Source organism: Lygodium microphyllum, chromosome 19 (assembly GCF_053477565.2).
Source record: "Lygodium microphyllum isolate KBCC chromosome 19, Lygodium_microphyllum_v1.1.10, whole genome shotgun sequence".
Taxonomy (NCBI): Eukaryota; Viridiplantae; Streptophyta; class Polypodiopsida; order Schizaeales; family Lygodiaceae; genus Lygodium; species Lygodium microphyllum.
In genome coordinates, this window is record NC_141153.1 from 77,864,418 (window position 1) to 77,877,534 (window position 13,117).

At 41.8% G+C, this 13,117-nt stretch overlaps 1 protein-coding gene across 3 annotated transcripts in view; it reads left to right on the top strand.

The window, feature by feature from the left end:
* PTAC14 (plastid transcriptionally active 14) overlaps positions 1-13,117 on the top strand; it is a 163,738-nt gene that overhangs the window by 22,917 nt on the left and 127,704 nt on the right. For all 3 annotated transcript variants that reach the window (XM_087700341.1, XM_087700338.1, XM_087700339.1), the window contains exons 3-4: positions 5,956-6,036; positions 6,214-6,351. In XM_087700341.1, the coding sequence (XP_087556467.1) occupies positions 5,956-6,036; positions 6,214-6,351 (219 nt within the window). The remainder of the gene's footprint in view (positions 1-5,955; positions 6,037-6,213; positions 6,352-13,117) is intronic.

Sequence of the window (13,117 nt, forward strand, 5' to 3'; positions counted from 1 at the left end):
GGGCATCCTTTGTGTGATGCCTTGGCCTCTTTGGGGTGATCCTTATGGCTTCCAAGGTAAGATAACCATTGCCTTTGTAGTCTTGTTGGGGGGTATCTGTACCACTCTACCTTCATTATCACTTTGTACTTCGTCACCAATACCCACAGGCACCCTTTGCCTGATGCCTTGGCCTCTTTGGGGCGACCCTTATGGCTCCCAAGGTAAGATAACTATCGCCTATGTAGTCTTGGTGGATAGTTGTAGTGCACCCTTTGTTTGATGCCCTGGCTGTTTTGGGGTGGGACGCCTTGGAGTGATTATGGCTCGATACTTATGCTTGTAGTCCCTTTCTAGTTCTAGTTTTGGTCTTGAGAAGTTGTGTCAATCTAAAAATGCTTCATAAATCGATTAGCTCATTAAAACAATCCCAAAACATGATTATTACCAAAAGTGTCATTAAGTGGCCACTTTCCTAGAGAGTGTTTGCACCATAAGCCAAACCCTAATTTGGGAGAACCACTCATCTATAGATAGACATGGTGCCCATCACTTAGTGTTATCCCTTGTTTTGTAGGTTATACCCACTTCATCATCATGTGGTTGCTAGCTACTCCTCTTGTTGCTGCCCACTCATTCCCCATCATCTCCAATTGCTGCCATAATTGCCCAAAGGCTGCCAAGATCTGCGTTTGATCTAGCTGGTATCACCATCATTCGAGCCCTCTATTGGACCAATGCAACCCTTGCTTGAGTGTTTCTAGCTGTTGTCTTGATCATTAGGACTTGGTGGACTGTTGCATTTTCATCCCTCTACAAGATAACTTGATGCCTTTCGTCTCTGGAGTAATTTTTCAACATCAGCTTGAATTGGGCTTGTTTTTGTAGCAAGTCGTTTTGTGTTTTCAATACTTTTCTTCACAAGCCTGTTCTTCAATTGGTGATTAGAGCACTCCTGATCCATCCTTGGTGGATGACACATGTTGACATCTCCCTCAGCTGTGTCGCATGAGAGTCATCGGTTGTTGGTCAGCTCTCCCCTTGAGCATCTTGTATACTCTTTCCTTCATTTACAGCATTCATTCATTCACTTTAGAGTTATCTTTCTTCTTAGTTTGTGTTTATGCTTCTGTTTTGCACTTTTGCGTTATTGCTTGAGTTATTTGTATTTTGGTCATGTTTGTACATTTTGTGTTTTCTTAGTGCAAACCATAGCATATCTTCACATAGGTGGTATTTCTTGGAGTAGCAAGAAGCAACCTATTGTTGCCCTATCTTCAACAGAGGTTGAGTACAGAGGAGCATTTTCTACCACTAGTGAGATTTTGGCTTCGAAGACTATTAGGTGAGCTTGGATGTGAGCAACCCAAGCCACCAAACTTCTATGTGACAATGAGAGTTGCATAGCCTTGGCACAGAATCCCATATTTCATGCGAGGATGAAGCATATCGAGATTTAGTATTACTTCATCCATGAGAAGATCTTGGACAAGTCCATTGATATGGAAAATTGTATGATAGAGGAGAACTTGCTAGATTTGTTTACCAAGGCACTTCCTATGGCAATTTTTTGTTAGCATTCTAGATCTTTGTGTCTTATGTTGCGTCTAGTATCTAAGAGGGGGTGTTAGAGATTTGGTCACCTTTAGGACGGGCACTAGATTTAGGCAGGGTAGTTTAGGTAGTATCTCATATACACGAGCAGGTGAGAGAGAGAGATCTATAGTCGCCAAGAGAGTACAACGAGTTTTGGGCAAGTTAGGCATGCGTAAGTTAATCATGAGCAGCTTTTTGTTAATGGGCAACAAGCGGAGAGTGTCATGTGGCAGCATTGAGATAGATTTTTGCAGTTCGCTAGTTTTTAACTGGCCGACTAGCACTATTTTATTGTTTTATTTGGGTATTTCTATCCAGCTTGCTTCCTAGTCATATTCTCTTCAGTTCATGTAGATTGAGAGAGATCTTCAATGTGTATACTCTCACAGCCTGCTGTACATATTGCCTTTTGTATTCAACATTTATTCTTTGCTGTTCACTCTATTCTTTTAGTCTGGTCCTATGCTTCCACATCGTTGCACTCTTATAGAGATTGAGACTTTTTATGAGAACCATAAGAACTTGGCAAAGATAATGATCATACCTTACAAGATATTAACTTGAAGAAGAAGAAAAAGAAGAACTAATTCTTTATTGCAAGATAAGGAATTATAAGAATATACTTCTTGATACAAGATTGATACAATGGTGTTTACAACACTCCTAGATCTTTGATACAAGATAAGATCTTGATAGAACTACATTGAATACAAGACAATACAAGAATTGGAGATAGAAGGCTTGAATTGGAACTAGAGAGGACTTACCTCGTAGGAGCCTCACAACTGATTTTGGCAAGATGAAGGGTTTCTAGGCCAAGAACCCTTATACTAGAGTTGAGGAGGTTAAGGGGGAGCTTCTAAATGATATTATTGATGGCATAAGCATTATTGACATAAATGATGACATAAGTAATGCTAATGCAAACACTCTTTTAGAACCTTCCAAAGAATCTTCTGGAACTTTTTAGAATCTTTTAGAAGTTTCTTAAATATTCTAGAAGCGTGTAGAAAATACTAGGTTTCTAGGTGTCCATGACAAATGCCCCTCCCTTCTCTTCCCACCCCCTCCCCCCCCACTATTTTTAGTGACAAATTAAACAAGGAGCAGTGGGTTCCTTGGTAAGAATCTTGGCTTCAATGGATGTTGTTGATGAAACTCCTTTACTTTAGTAGGTGGTTGACAAAGATAGAAGACTGATTCCCATGTTGGCTTACTAGCATCAAAGTCCTTTTAATGAGTAAGGTATTCAAGCCTTATGCAAGAAATTATGGAATCAAGGACAGTCTCAACTTTTTACCCTAGGTGACCTTTGATTTCAACAAGTGGTGGTGGTTGTAAGTTCTTTTCTCTTATTTAGGATATATGGTAAGACTCCAAGATTGAGACAAGAAATATAGGGTGGATTCTCATGGATTGTGATAATTGGATATAATAAGTGGTTGGATTTACTTGGCCAATGATCTTGAAAGGCCCAAGTCTTTGGTAATCCAACTTTTGGAAAGGGTAAGAAGAAGATAAATCTTGTTGTAAAAGCCAAACTTGATCTTCAATGCTATAAGTTGGATGTTGTATCTATTGTTGATTAGCATTGTCTTTTGTCTCTTTCTTGGGCTTGTTGAATACATGGCTTTAGCTCCTTTTGGATCTTTGAAATATCTTTGCTCTTTCAAGTTGCTCCAAGAATTTTCGAATTAAGAAAAGTGGATAACAGCTCCTAATGGTTATCTTGATGAGTCCTCTATAGTTGATACACATATGGATAGAGCCATCCTTCTTCGTGACAAATAATATTAGAGCTCTTGTCGGTGATTTTGAGTGATCAATACATTTTCGTAGTTTTGCCGATTTATCTCGATATAGCTTATAGATTGGGCCGAGGTTCGTTGAGTTCCCTCTTGCAACTCAATGTTATAATCATAAGGTTGGTGCTTTAGAAGCACATTTGCTTTCTTCTTTTCAAACACATCTTGATAATCATGATGGAGTGGGAGGGCTTGCATGCCTTTGTATCGGCTCACAAGGCATATATTAGAAAACTAGGATTTTTATTGGTTGCTATCATGAATACCTTTGCCTGAACCATAGTCACTAGAAACGTTTCCTTCTGTTTCATGTTTCAAGGTTTTTAGGTTTCATTTTGTGATTTGTTTCACTACCTATCTTGAGGTTTCGATTTTTAAAAAATAATAATTAGAATTATTATATATTAGTAATATTAGAGAAAGAAAAATAGATCCATATATAGTATTACTAGAGGAAGAGAACATATCCATAAAATGAAAAAATGTTTATTTCACCTAGACCCTAGAGTGAAAAGTCAAAAGCCTAAAATCAAAACATTCATTTCATCTATTGATTTAGAAATCAACATTCATGACTCACAAATCAAAGTGTATAGGCTACAACATAATTAATATTCATACCAAGTCTAATCACAATTGAGTTGTCAGAATTCAGATGCATAAACTGATGTTGGTTTAGATCCTTGATATAGACTTCTCATTTTGGTCTCGGTAACTCTAGCTCTATTAGTGTCTCTGGTCATAGTTGTGAATTTTGGAACAAAAGCTTTGAAATTATAAAGAAGATTCCTTCTCAAGTAAGTGTGTGAACTAAGAGAGGGATGTACCTGAGAGGAGTGTGCTGATAAGCCCAACTTGAGAAGCATCATCAGGATAGTGCTTAGGTTGCAAGTGGATGAGTGACTACACTTGCTTTGGAGAAAACCTCTAAACTTTAATCTTGTTCCATTGAACTTTTCAAGTAGTCTAACCTTTGGCTCCTTGTAACTAGGAGGGCTACAAGATGTTGAAAGGCCTTCTTGATGCAGACTTGCCTCTTGGAGTCCTTGGAGTTTATTTTGAAGGTCTTGGATGGCTAATTCCAAAGCTTGGGATTTCTCTGCGTGTAATCAAGCATTCCTCTTACAAAGTTCTTGAATATTTTGTAAAGTAGTGGTGACACCTTCCTTCACTGTATTCATCACAACTAGGCAAGATCAAGTATGGAGTCTCCGAAATTGTTATGAGAGCGGCAAGAACTTGGCAATAACAAGGTTTGTTGCCACAAAACTTAACAAGTGATTAACTTGAAGATGAAGAAAAAAAAGAGCTTGATTTTTATTGCAAGATAAGGAATTACAACAATATACTTCTTAATATAAGATTAATACAATGGTATTTACAATAGGGCTAGATCCTCGATACAAGACAAGATCTTGATACAATACTAGATCAAATACTAGATAGGACAAGAACTAGAGATACGGTCTTGAATTGGAACTAGAGAGGACTTACCTCACAGGAGCCTCACAATTGGTGTTGGCAAGATTGAAGGACTTGTAGCCCAAGATTTGTATTTCTATTGGAGTTGAAGGAAAAGCTTCTAGATGATGATGTCATTGATGACATAAACATCACCAATATAAGCAATGTTGATGTGAACGTTGTTGCAAGCACTTATCTGCAATATTCCAAAGAATCTTGTAGTTTTGAGAAGATACCAGGCTTCTTGGTGTCCATGACACGGACCCCTCCGATCCTTTGGACCTATCAGCATACTAATCTCTGCTGGATCAGGGCTCTAATCTTCGGTCTTCTTTGCGTCAATCCTTGTGATTTTCTTGATCATGATGGTTTTTGTGACGATCTGGCCAACGAGAATGTTGGTCTTCAAAGCTTTGTCAGTCCTCATTAGAGTCATCATACCAATTGAACAGGGAATCCATCTATGCTTTGAAGTATCTGGACAAACACACAAGAAAATATGCTGTCTTTTGATGTGAGGCTTCCGGGATAGAGAAGTGATCAGCTACACTACTGCAGGACAGCCTGTAGATGTTTTGCACACACTGGAGAAAGCACGATCTATGCAGAAAAGTCCGACAATATTGTAGAGTTGCTCACTTTGGATTGGCTGGAAAACCTGCTCAATTACAGCAAGAAACGCGTGCTCTCTTCTTTGTAGAAGCTTGGAGTCCCCTCCTTTGACAATGATACCATGCGAGAGTGCACAACAGAAGAGAAACATGAATGGAGTTTCCTGGAGATTTTTCTTGCTCTTTGTCTTGTGTGCATGTAAGACAATTGTGCATGTATTCTAGGCTGTCTGCAGGATCATGGAGTTGCCATGTGTGCAGCAGGTTATGCTTCCCTTCCCAAAGGTCTAGGAACACATTATCAGGTTTACTGGCCATTGTAAGAATCCCACAAATTTGAGCTATTTTTTGACCCTTTTAGACATGTTTTAGTGCCACATTTACCATATGTAAGTATTGGGCTTTACCATATGTAAGTAGATGTGCAGTTACAATTAAATGGTGTCATTTTCTTTGTTTTGAACCTAACTGTGGGCTATATATGCTGGTTCATTTGGCAGAAACAACCAGTGGCAAATCATGCTTCGAGGTTACTAGCAGCAACAACCCAACTTCCTAGCACTGCAAGTTCATCCCAAACTGTAGGTGGTTCCTTCAGCTTTTGCCTTACTGGTCAGTTATAGCTTAATGAGAGACGCTAGTTGTGTGGTGTCTATAGAAGTGTGCAGGAATACTCCATCTCATTTTTTAGATGTTTGAATCTTGAACAACATTTATGTATTGAAAAGAAAATACCAACAATATGATTTGTATTGCAGCTGCTGGATATTGATCCTGCATTTTATGAGATCGGCTATGTGCGTCAAGTTAGGGCATACGGGATTGATTTCAAGGAGGGTCCTGAAGGAGTTGGGGTGTATTGTGCTAAGGACATGCCTTATTCAAAGAGACCACGGGTGAGACTAGCATTGTGTACCGGATAAATTAGTTGATTTCTCCATTCTAAGGCTTGTTAATCCATACCTGAGCATGTACAAAGTGCTGCATGCAAAAACAAATGAAGCAGTACCTTGCAAGGTGCAATGACTATTCCTTCTTCCATCTAGGGGCTCATTATTTTTGGTATGACAGTGTAGCCAGAGTGGTTACTTCATTAGCATTGTATTTGAGTTGTTTTTTTGGCAAGTAGCTGTTCAGATCTTCTACAAGCAAGCATCAACATAAATTGTTATTGGCATATAACCCCTCAACAGTCGTGATAATATTCTTGTGCCTATTTGGGGAAGAGCAAGAAATGAGCTTTTTGAGTGAACTTTGGAACAAGCTTTTTTGGCAACCCACTATTATTTGCTCTAGATAGTCCACTTGTTTCCCTCTCAACTCCATGACAATGATGAGGACCACCAGCACCACCACCACCTTCCTTGCCACCACCTCAACCACCACCATTGCCTTTGTGTGTGTGTGTGTGCGCGTGTGAGTAATGGGACCTTCTACTTTGTATTTTCCCTTAGTGATGATTTTTGTCCAATAAAATGTTCTCTTCTAGGACTGGAAAGGCACAATGATTGTTTAACCTTTTAGATGGAGATCTGATCCTTATTTTATAACATACAAAAGAGAAAAACCCGTTCCTTGAAGTTTAATTTGAACATTTCTAGAGTGTAAGTACTCTTAGGTCAAATCTACAATATGCTAATTGTGTAGAAGTCTTTATGCTTTCAGAGATGAATATCTATAGTGGTGAGTTGGAAAATGCCTCTTTTTTTTTCCAAGAAAAGACATTTCTATGAATAACATCTCGGTGAATAACCTGAGGTAAAATACTAAGTACAAGTAACTCTGGTCTCTGCTGTGCCGTGAAATACCATCATGAGGGCTCGCCTCCAAACCACATTGGCTCTAGGGCAGCAGCCCTAGAGGCAATGTCTCTGTGTCTCCATTGGATTGCTGCATCGTGCACATGCTACTGGGTCCTTGCCGTATCCAAGCCATGTGCCAACTGCTAAGCTCTTGTGAGCTAGAAGCCATAGGAAGAGAGAGATCTTCTAGGCCTCAAGCCATCATGCAGCCTCCTCCAAAAGTCACCTAGGAACTTCTTTGTGATTCCCTCTTTGTGCCAATGGGAGGAGGCTGTTGGCTGTTCTCTAATCCTGCGCATGTGCATTCTTCTCCCCAAAATGGTAGTGTAGCCAAAGTCGGTCACATCCCAAGGTCAATCCCTCCACATCCACTCTCGTGGATCCCATTGTAATCTTTGTAGAGGTCTCCTTTGGTAACCTCAATATCTCCATCCATCAACCAGATAGGTGGTTGGGTCTAGTCAATGTGCCACTTCCTCTCGAATTGAGCCAGTATGGTGATCCTCTATTTGGAGCATCCAATGAATGATTCCTGGTCGAGGTTCTCTTGTTGGAGATAGCCATCCTCCTCAACCATAAAAGTAAATGTCTTGTCTTTGATAGTCGCAAAGACTGCTAGAAGAATGTCCCCTCTAGAGAAGAGTCTAATCCAAGTTTGAGAGGTGTCTATATCTGTCTGCCAATTTGGTGGAACTCTCTCCATCATGGCCTTAATCATAACTTCGGTTCCCTTGAGTGCTTGTAGTCTCTATCTCTGAGCCTCCTGTGGTAGCTCTTGGAATGCAAACCACCGTCCCACTAATACAACATGTAAAGAGAATCTCCTCCATGATAAGTATATCCTTTGTCCAAGAGCGTGGGCGAATTTTAATATCAAGAGGTTATTAATAAGAAGAGGTTGCCTTCTCTTTTCTTTTGCTAGAGTGGGGGGTAATTGGTGGAGCCCTGGTAGTACAGGTCTCCAGGCTTTGATAATAGCAACTACGAATCTGACCTCAAAGCTCCTCCCTAGGTCCTTGGTCTTGATCTTTTGAAAATCCTAGTGGTTGCTGGGCTGCCATGGTCCTTTGTGTGTAGGTGTCATAGCATGTAGCCTCCCTATCAGAAGCTTCTTCCAAGGCTCCTCATGTGGATGCAAACTCCCTAACAATGAGCTGAGCCATCAAGGCTTTGCTGTGGCTGTGTGGGTCTATGATCCCCAACCCTCCCCTGAATCTAGGTTGTATGATGACATTCCAAGTAATCGTTGCCTTGGCCGAGCTCTCGTCTTCTCTGGATCAAATGAAGTTCTTGATAAGGCACTTCACCTTGGCCGATGCATGACCTAGAGAATGCCCAACAGGAAGTGATGTACCACATAGTCGCAAAGACTTGATTGGCGACCATTATTCTCCCTAAGAGCTTTTGTCTCATGCTCAAGAGAAGAGGTGCTAGTTGCTGCTTTGAGGTAATGTCAATCCCCACATGGCATCCAAGATATCTCACTACAGTCCCACAGGGAACCCAAATCCTCATGCAGTCTCCATTCTGGCTGCCTAGTGTTACATACCCAAAATCCATAGGACTTGTGCCAACTAATTAAGGCACCTATCGCTCGACAAAATATCTCCATGGCTGAAACAAAGGCCCTAAAGTTATTCTCATCCCCATCTAGATAAATTGTTGTCATCTACAAACTCCACATCTAGAAGCTCCTCAAACTCAAGGATGGGTAACCTAATGCCTCTGATACCTCTAGATTTGTCTCTTAAAAAGGGAACAGGAATGGGGCTAGTTGGCAACCTTGTCTAATTGATTTGTAAATGTTGAATCTGTCTCCTTATGCTCTATCGGTCATAACTTGACTTTGACTTGAGGAGTAGAGAGCCGCTTTTCCCTTGATCCATTGCTCTAGGAATCCCATGCTCAGCATTGTACCCTCTAAGAACTCCGAATCGACGCAGTTGTATGCTGTCTCAAAGTCGAGAAGTAGCATGATAAGGTTCTGGTTCCTAGATTAAGCCAAAGCTGTGAACTCCTAGAAAGTGAAAATGTTGTGCTCTTGGACAAAACCTATTTGTGTGGGGTGGATAATATCTGGCATCAATGGGGCTAATATGAGATGATCACCTGTGGGTTGCAGTGCATCTATCCGTGGTGCTACTCTAATTTGTTGTGGCATCTCTAGCTCTTGGATAATGAGGGGAGTGGCTGTGGAAGCCATAGGAGGTTGAGATAGCACCATATGGGCTTGTAATCTAAGGTGCTTGACCGCTCTCCACTGTATCTGTGCATGTCTTAGCTCTAGGCCTCTTTGCTCTTGCCCTTGTCTCTCATATGCGTGCTCTCGCTATTGTTGGCATTGTCTCCTTTGTCTAGCATTGCACGATTTGTAGTGCTTTGTCACTCCTCTGTGTCCTGGGTCTACCGGTGCCTCATCTTTGAAGGAGGTTTATTGGCATTGGCGAGTCTTCAGGTATTTAGTCGCAAAACTTGAACGTATCAACATTCACCTACTTAATGCAATGATGCACGTAAGATTGATCATTGTAAATGCTGAAGTCTAAATTGTAAAGTATAAGCTTTAAAGTTCAAAGTTTAAAAGTTAAAACAACAAATTTTAAAATTTAAATGTTATGGTTAAGTGTTTAAACTTCACCTGCTCCGGGCTACCCATGCTCATCATAGCTCTGATCATGTGTAAGTTGGTGCAGCAATAGACTAGCCGCTCTAATTGTCGTGTGCTAAGCCAATTGGAAATCTTTGTGTGAATGAGAGAATAGACACTCCAGTTTCTCTCACATGCACCCAAAGAGCAATCCTGGGCAAGGATCCTCATGGCTAAGGATTGAAGGGTCTCTAGTGCGTATCCAAAGTTTTGCCACCAAAATAAAGGCTTCACAAGTGACTCTCTTCTCCAACAAGTGGGAGAAGCAAAAGCCATGTGCGCTCTCTAATCTGCGTAGCATTCTAGCTTCTCCAACAGGAACCACACGAGTGAAATAAGCAAGTTGGTCTGAACGGAATTCTCTATCATCCATGACTGCCGATGACTTGTAGGCCGAATGTACCAATGTGGCAAAACCATGGATGGGCTTATGTATCCACGCCCATCTCCTCTTTGCTATCTCTAAAACATGTGTACGCTGTGTCTATATGATCGCTGTACAAGCACGTGCCTCCGTCAATGCCCCTCGCAATCACTCATACATCACACCCTATAAAAGGGAGTCATGACAATGACAACGGCACGGACTTTTTACCGAAATCGCTCATTAAGGCACAAGCGTTGCATGGCTTTGGCCTCCTTTGTCTCATGCTCATCCCACTCATTCCATAGAGCGGACACCATTGTCAGATGGCACCTCATAAAGGAGCTCCAGCAATAACCACATACAAGCAAAGCGAGTTGAAGAAGGCTTTTTCAACTCCAGTGTGCGATGTGCACGATATATCGCAAGCACCTTTACCTTTATCGTGAAGAATGTGACAGTTGATGTAGCTTTGCGGACCACCCTCTTCACCCACTTGAGCTTCCTAATGTCCTCCATGAGGAAGTTCAAACAATGACTTGCACATGGAGTCCACACGATCGTAGGGGACTCGGAGTCAAGCAAACGGCCCATGTGTCGACAATTTGATGTATTGTTGGTAACAACTTGTACCACATTTGAGGGGCCCACTTACAACCACAATTTACAAATTACAAGTAAGTATACTTATTACTTAATACTAACAATACTTGGAAATTGGAGGTTAGAGAGAGAAAGAGTCTAGAGAGAGTTGAAACTTGAGCCTTGCGGCTTGGGGGAAAAGAGAGAATTGAGATAGATCATAGATACTAGAGAGAAATTAATTATTAGAATAGGGAGATAGATAGTTATGCATATGCCATTATCCATAAATCAAATTTCAATTATGAATCATGATATTATCATAATGAAAGAAAGTGAAATAAATTTAAAAGGCAAATTGCAATGTATACCTCAATGATAGCTTGTCGAATGAGGCGGTAGATGAATGCGTCGGTCGTATTTCTCCCCTTCTTGCCGGTATCTACGGCCCACAAAAAGTAAGTGCCGAGTGGACATGAGACGAGTATGTTGATGATGCCATGTTTCTTACGATCACTCCATCCATCGGTGAGAATGGAGCAACCATATTTTATCCATGCGGCCCGAGTAGGATCAAGGGCTCTATCAATCCTCTCCTTCTCTTCATCAATCTTTTTCGTTCTCATGTCATTGTATGTAACACCAGTCCATCCTTCACATGGACCACATTGGCAATGGCTTTTGCCATCTTCTTCCATTGCTCTTGTGAATACAAGATTGCACTTAATCACAGTGCGTGCAATTTCAATGTCCGCAAGTCGTTTTCTTTCTCTAAGAAAGGCAAGTGATCCACGGACGTGATTGGGAGCTTGAGAGAGAGAGAGGATTGTCTCTTTGGCACTGCATGAGTCTCCACTCTTTGTCTTTTACTGGAGCTAGATGCGGATGTGGAGCCCTTACCACCGATGGTAGAGGCCTCTTCTGCATCGGTTGAAGATACGCCCACATTGGATGTTTCCTCGTTAGTAGGCATAGGAGTTGGTGCCGATAAGCCACTTCCTTCTCCTCTTGTGGATCCCCCTCTCATCTTAGCGAGAATCTCCTCCGCAATGTTTTGAGGGATCTCCTTGCATGGAGCAACTTGCTCCCTCATCTTGGAAAGATGTTGGAGAAGCTGAGTTGCACCACTTGTATAGCGCTTCCTATAATACTTGCATATCCAATGGTGGGAGTTGGACTCCTTTGTGTCCCTCCCCACATGGATCGCATGCAAATTGAAGGCCTCGTGTTTCTCACGAGTCATGGTGCCGATGACAGATAAAGAGGCCCGAGAGAGAGAGAGAGAGAGAGAGAGAGAGAGAGAGAGAGAGAGAGAGAGTCTTGACTCTTGAAACTTGAAAGTCTAGTCTTGAAAGTTGAAAGGGAGGGAGACTCGAGAGGCCTGAGGGTTGGGGTAAAGTTGAAAGGGCAAGAATTAGAGAGAGGGGATGGGAGATGAGAATGGCAAATGCTTTGATAGGGTGCGGGATAGAGGGGATGGGAGATGAGATTTGAGAATGGCAAATGCTTGGATAAGGTGCGGGAAAGAGGGGATGGGAGGTAATATTCGAGAATGATAAATCAGAAGTCCATTCATGGCTTGAAAAGGGATTGGGATGAGGTATCCAAGGCTTCCCACCCCCCAAAAAGTGCCATGCAAGTATGCGGAGTAAAAGCGGGGGCATAGGGAACTTGTAATGCGGGACGCAGGATGTGCAAGCGACGTGGCCAAAATAGGCTCAAAATCACGTATGAATTCGTACGGATACGTGTTGTACGGTATGGTACAAATCGTATGGTGCGAATCTGTTCATACGATGTACGAAGGCAACTATGGTTGGGTGAGAAAAGCCCCATGGACAGAGGGGATTGTGATGTTCAGAGGAAGGGAATGTAAGGATTTGGTGGTAACAATAACTCGAACTGATGGGTATCTGTGTGGGCCTTCCAATATTGCGTCGGCAAAGGTGCTCTCTCTGTGTATGACATAGCCGAAAGCACTGCCAATCTTGGAGAGGTATAATGTGAATTATTCATTAAGGCCGTGAACGAGATGGTGATGGCAATGCCATCTCCAAGTGAGTAATAGTCGTGACCTTGGATCCATCTGTCTAAGTATGCCATTGATGATCTTACATCGAGCGAGTTCGTATGAAGCGCTGTCTCCATCTGTTGAGGCGAATCGATCTGAAGCTTGAAGCACCTTTTGCTCAGGGGTACTACTCGTATGACCTTGGTGGAAGGGCCGATATGAGCCGATTGGATGGAGTCGTTGAAATGCGAATGGG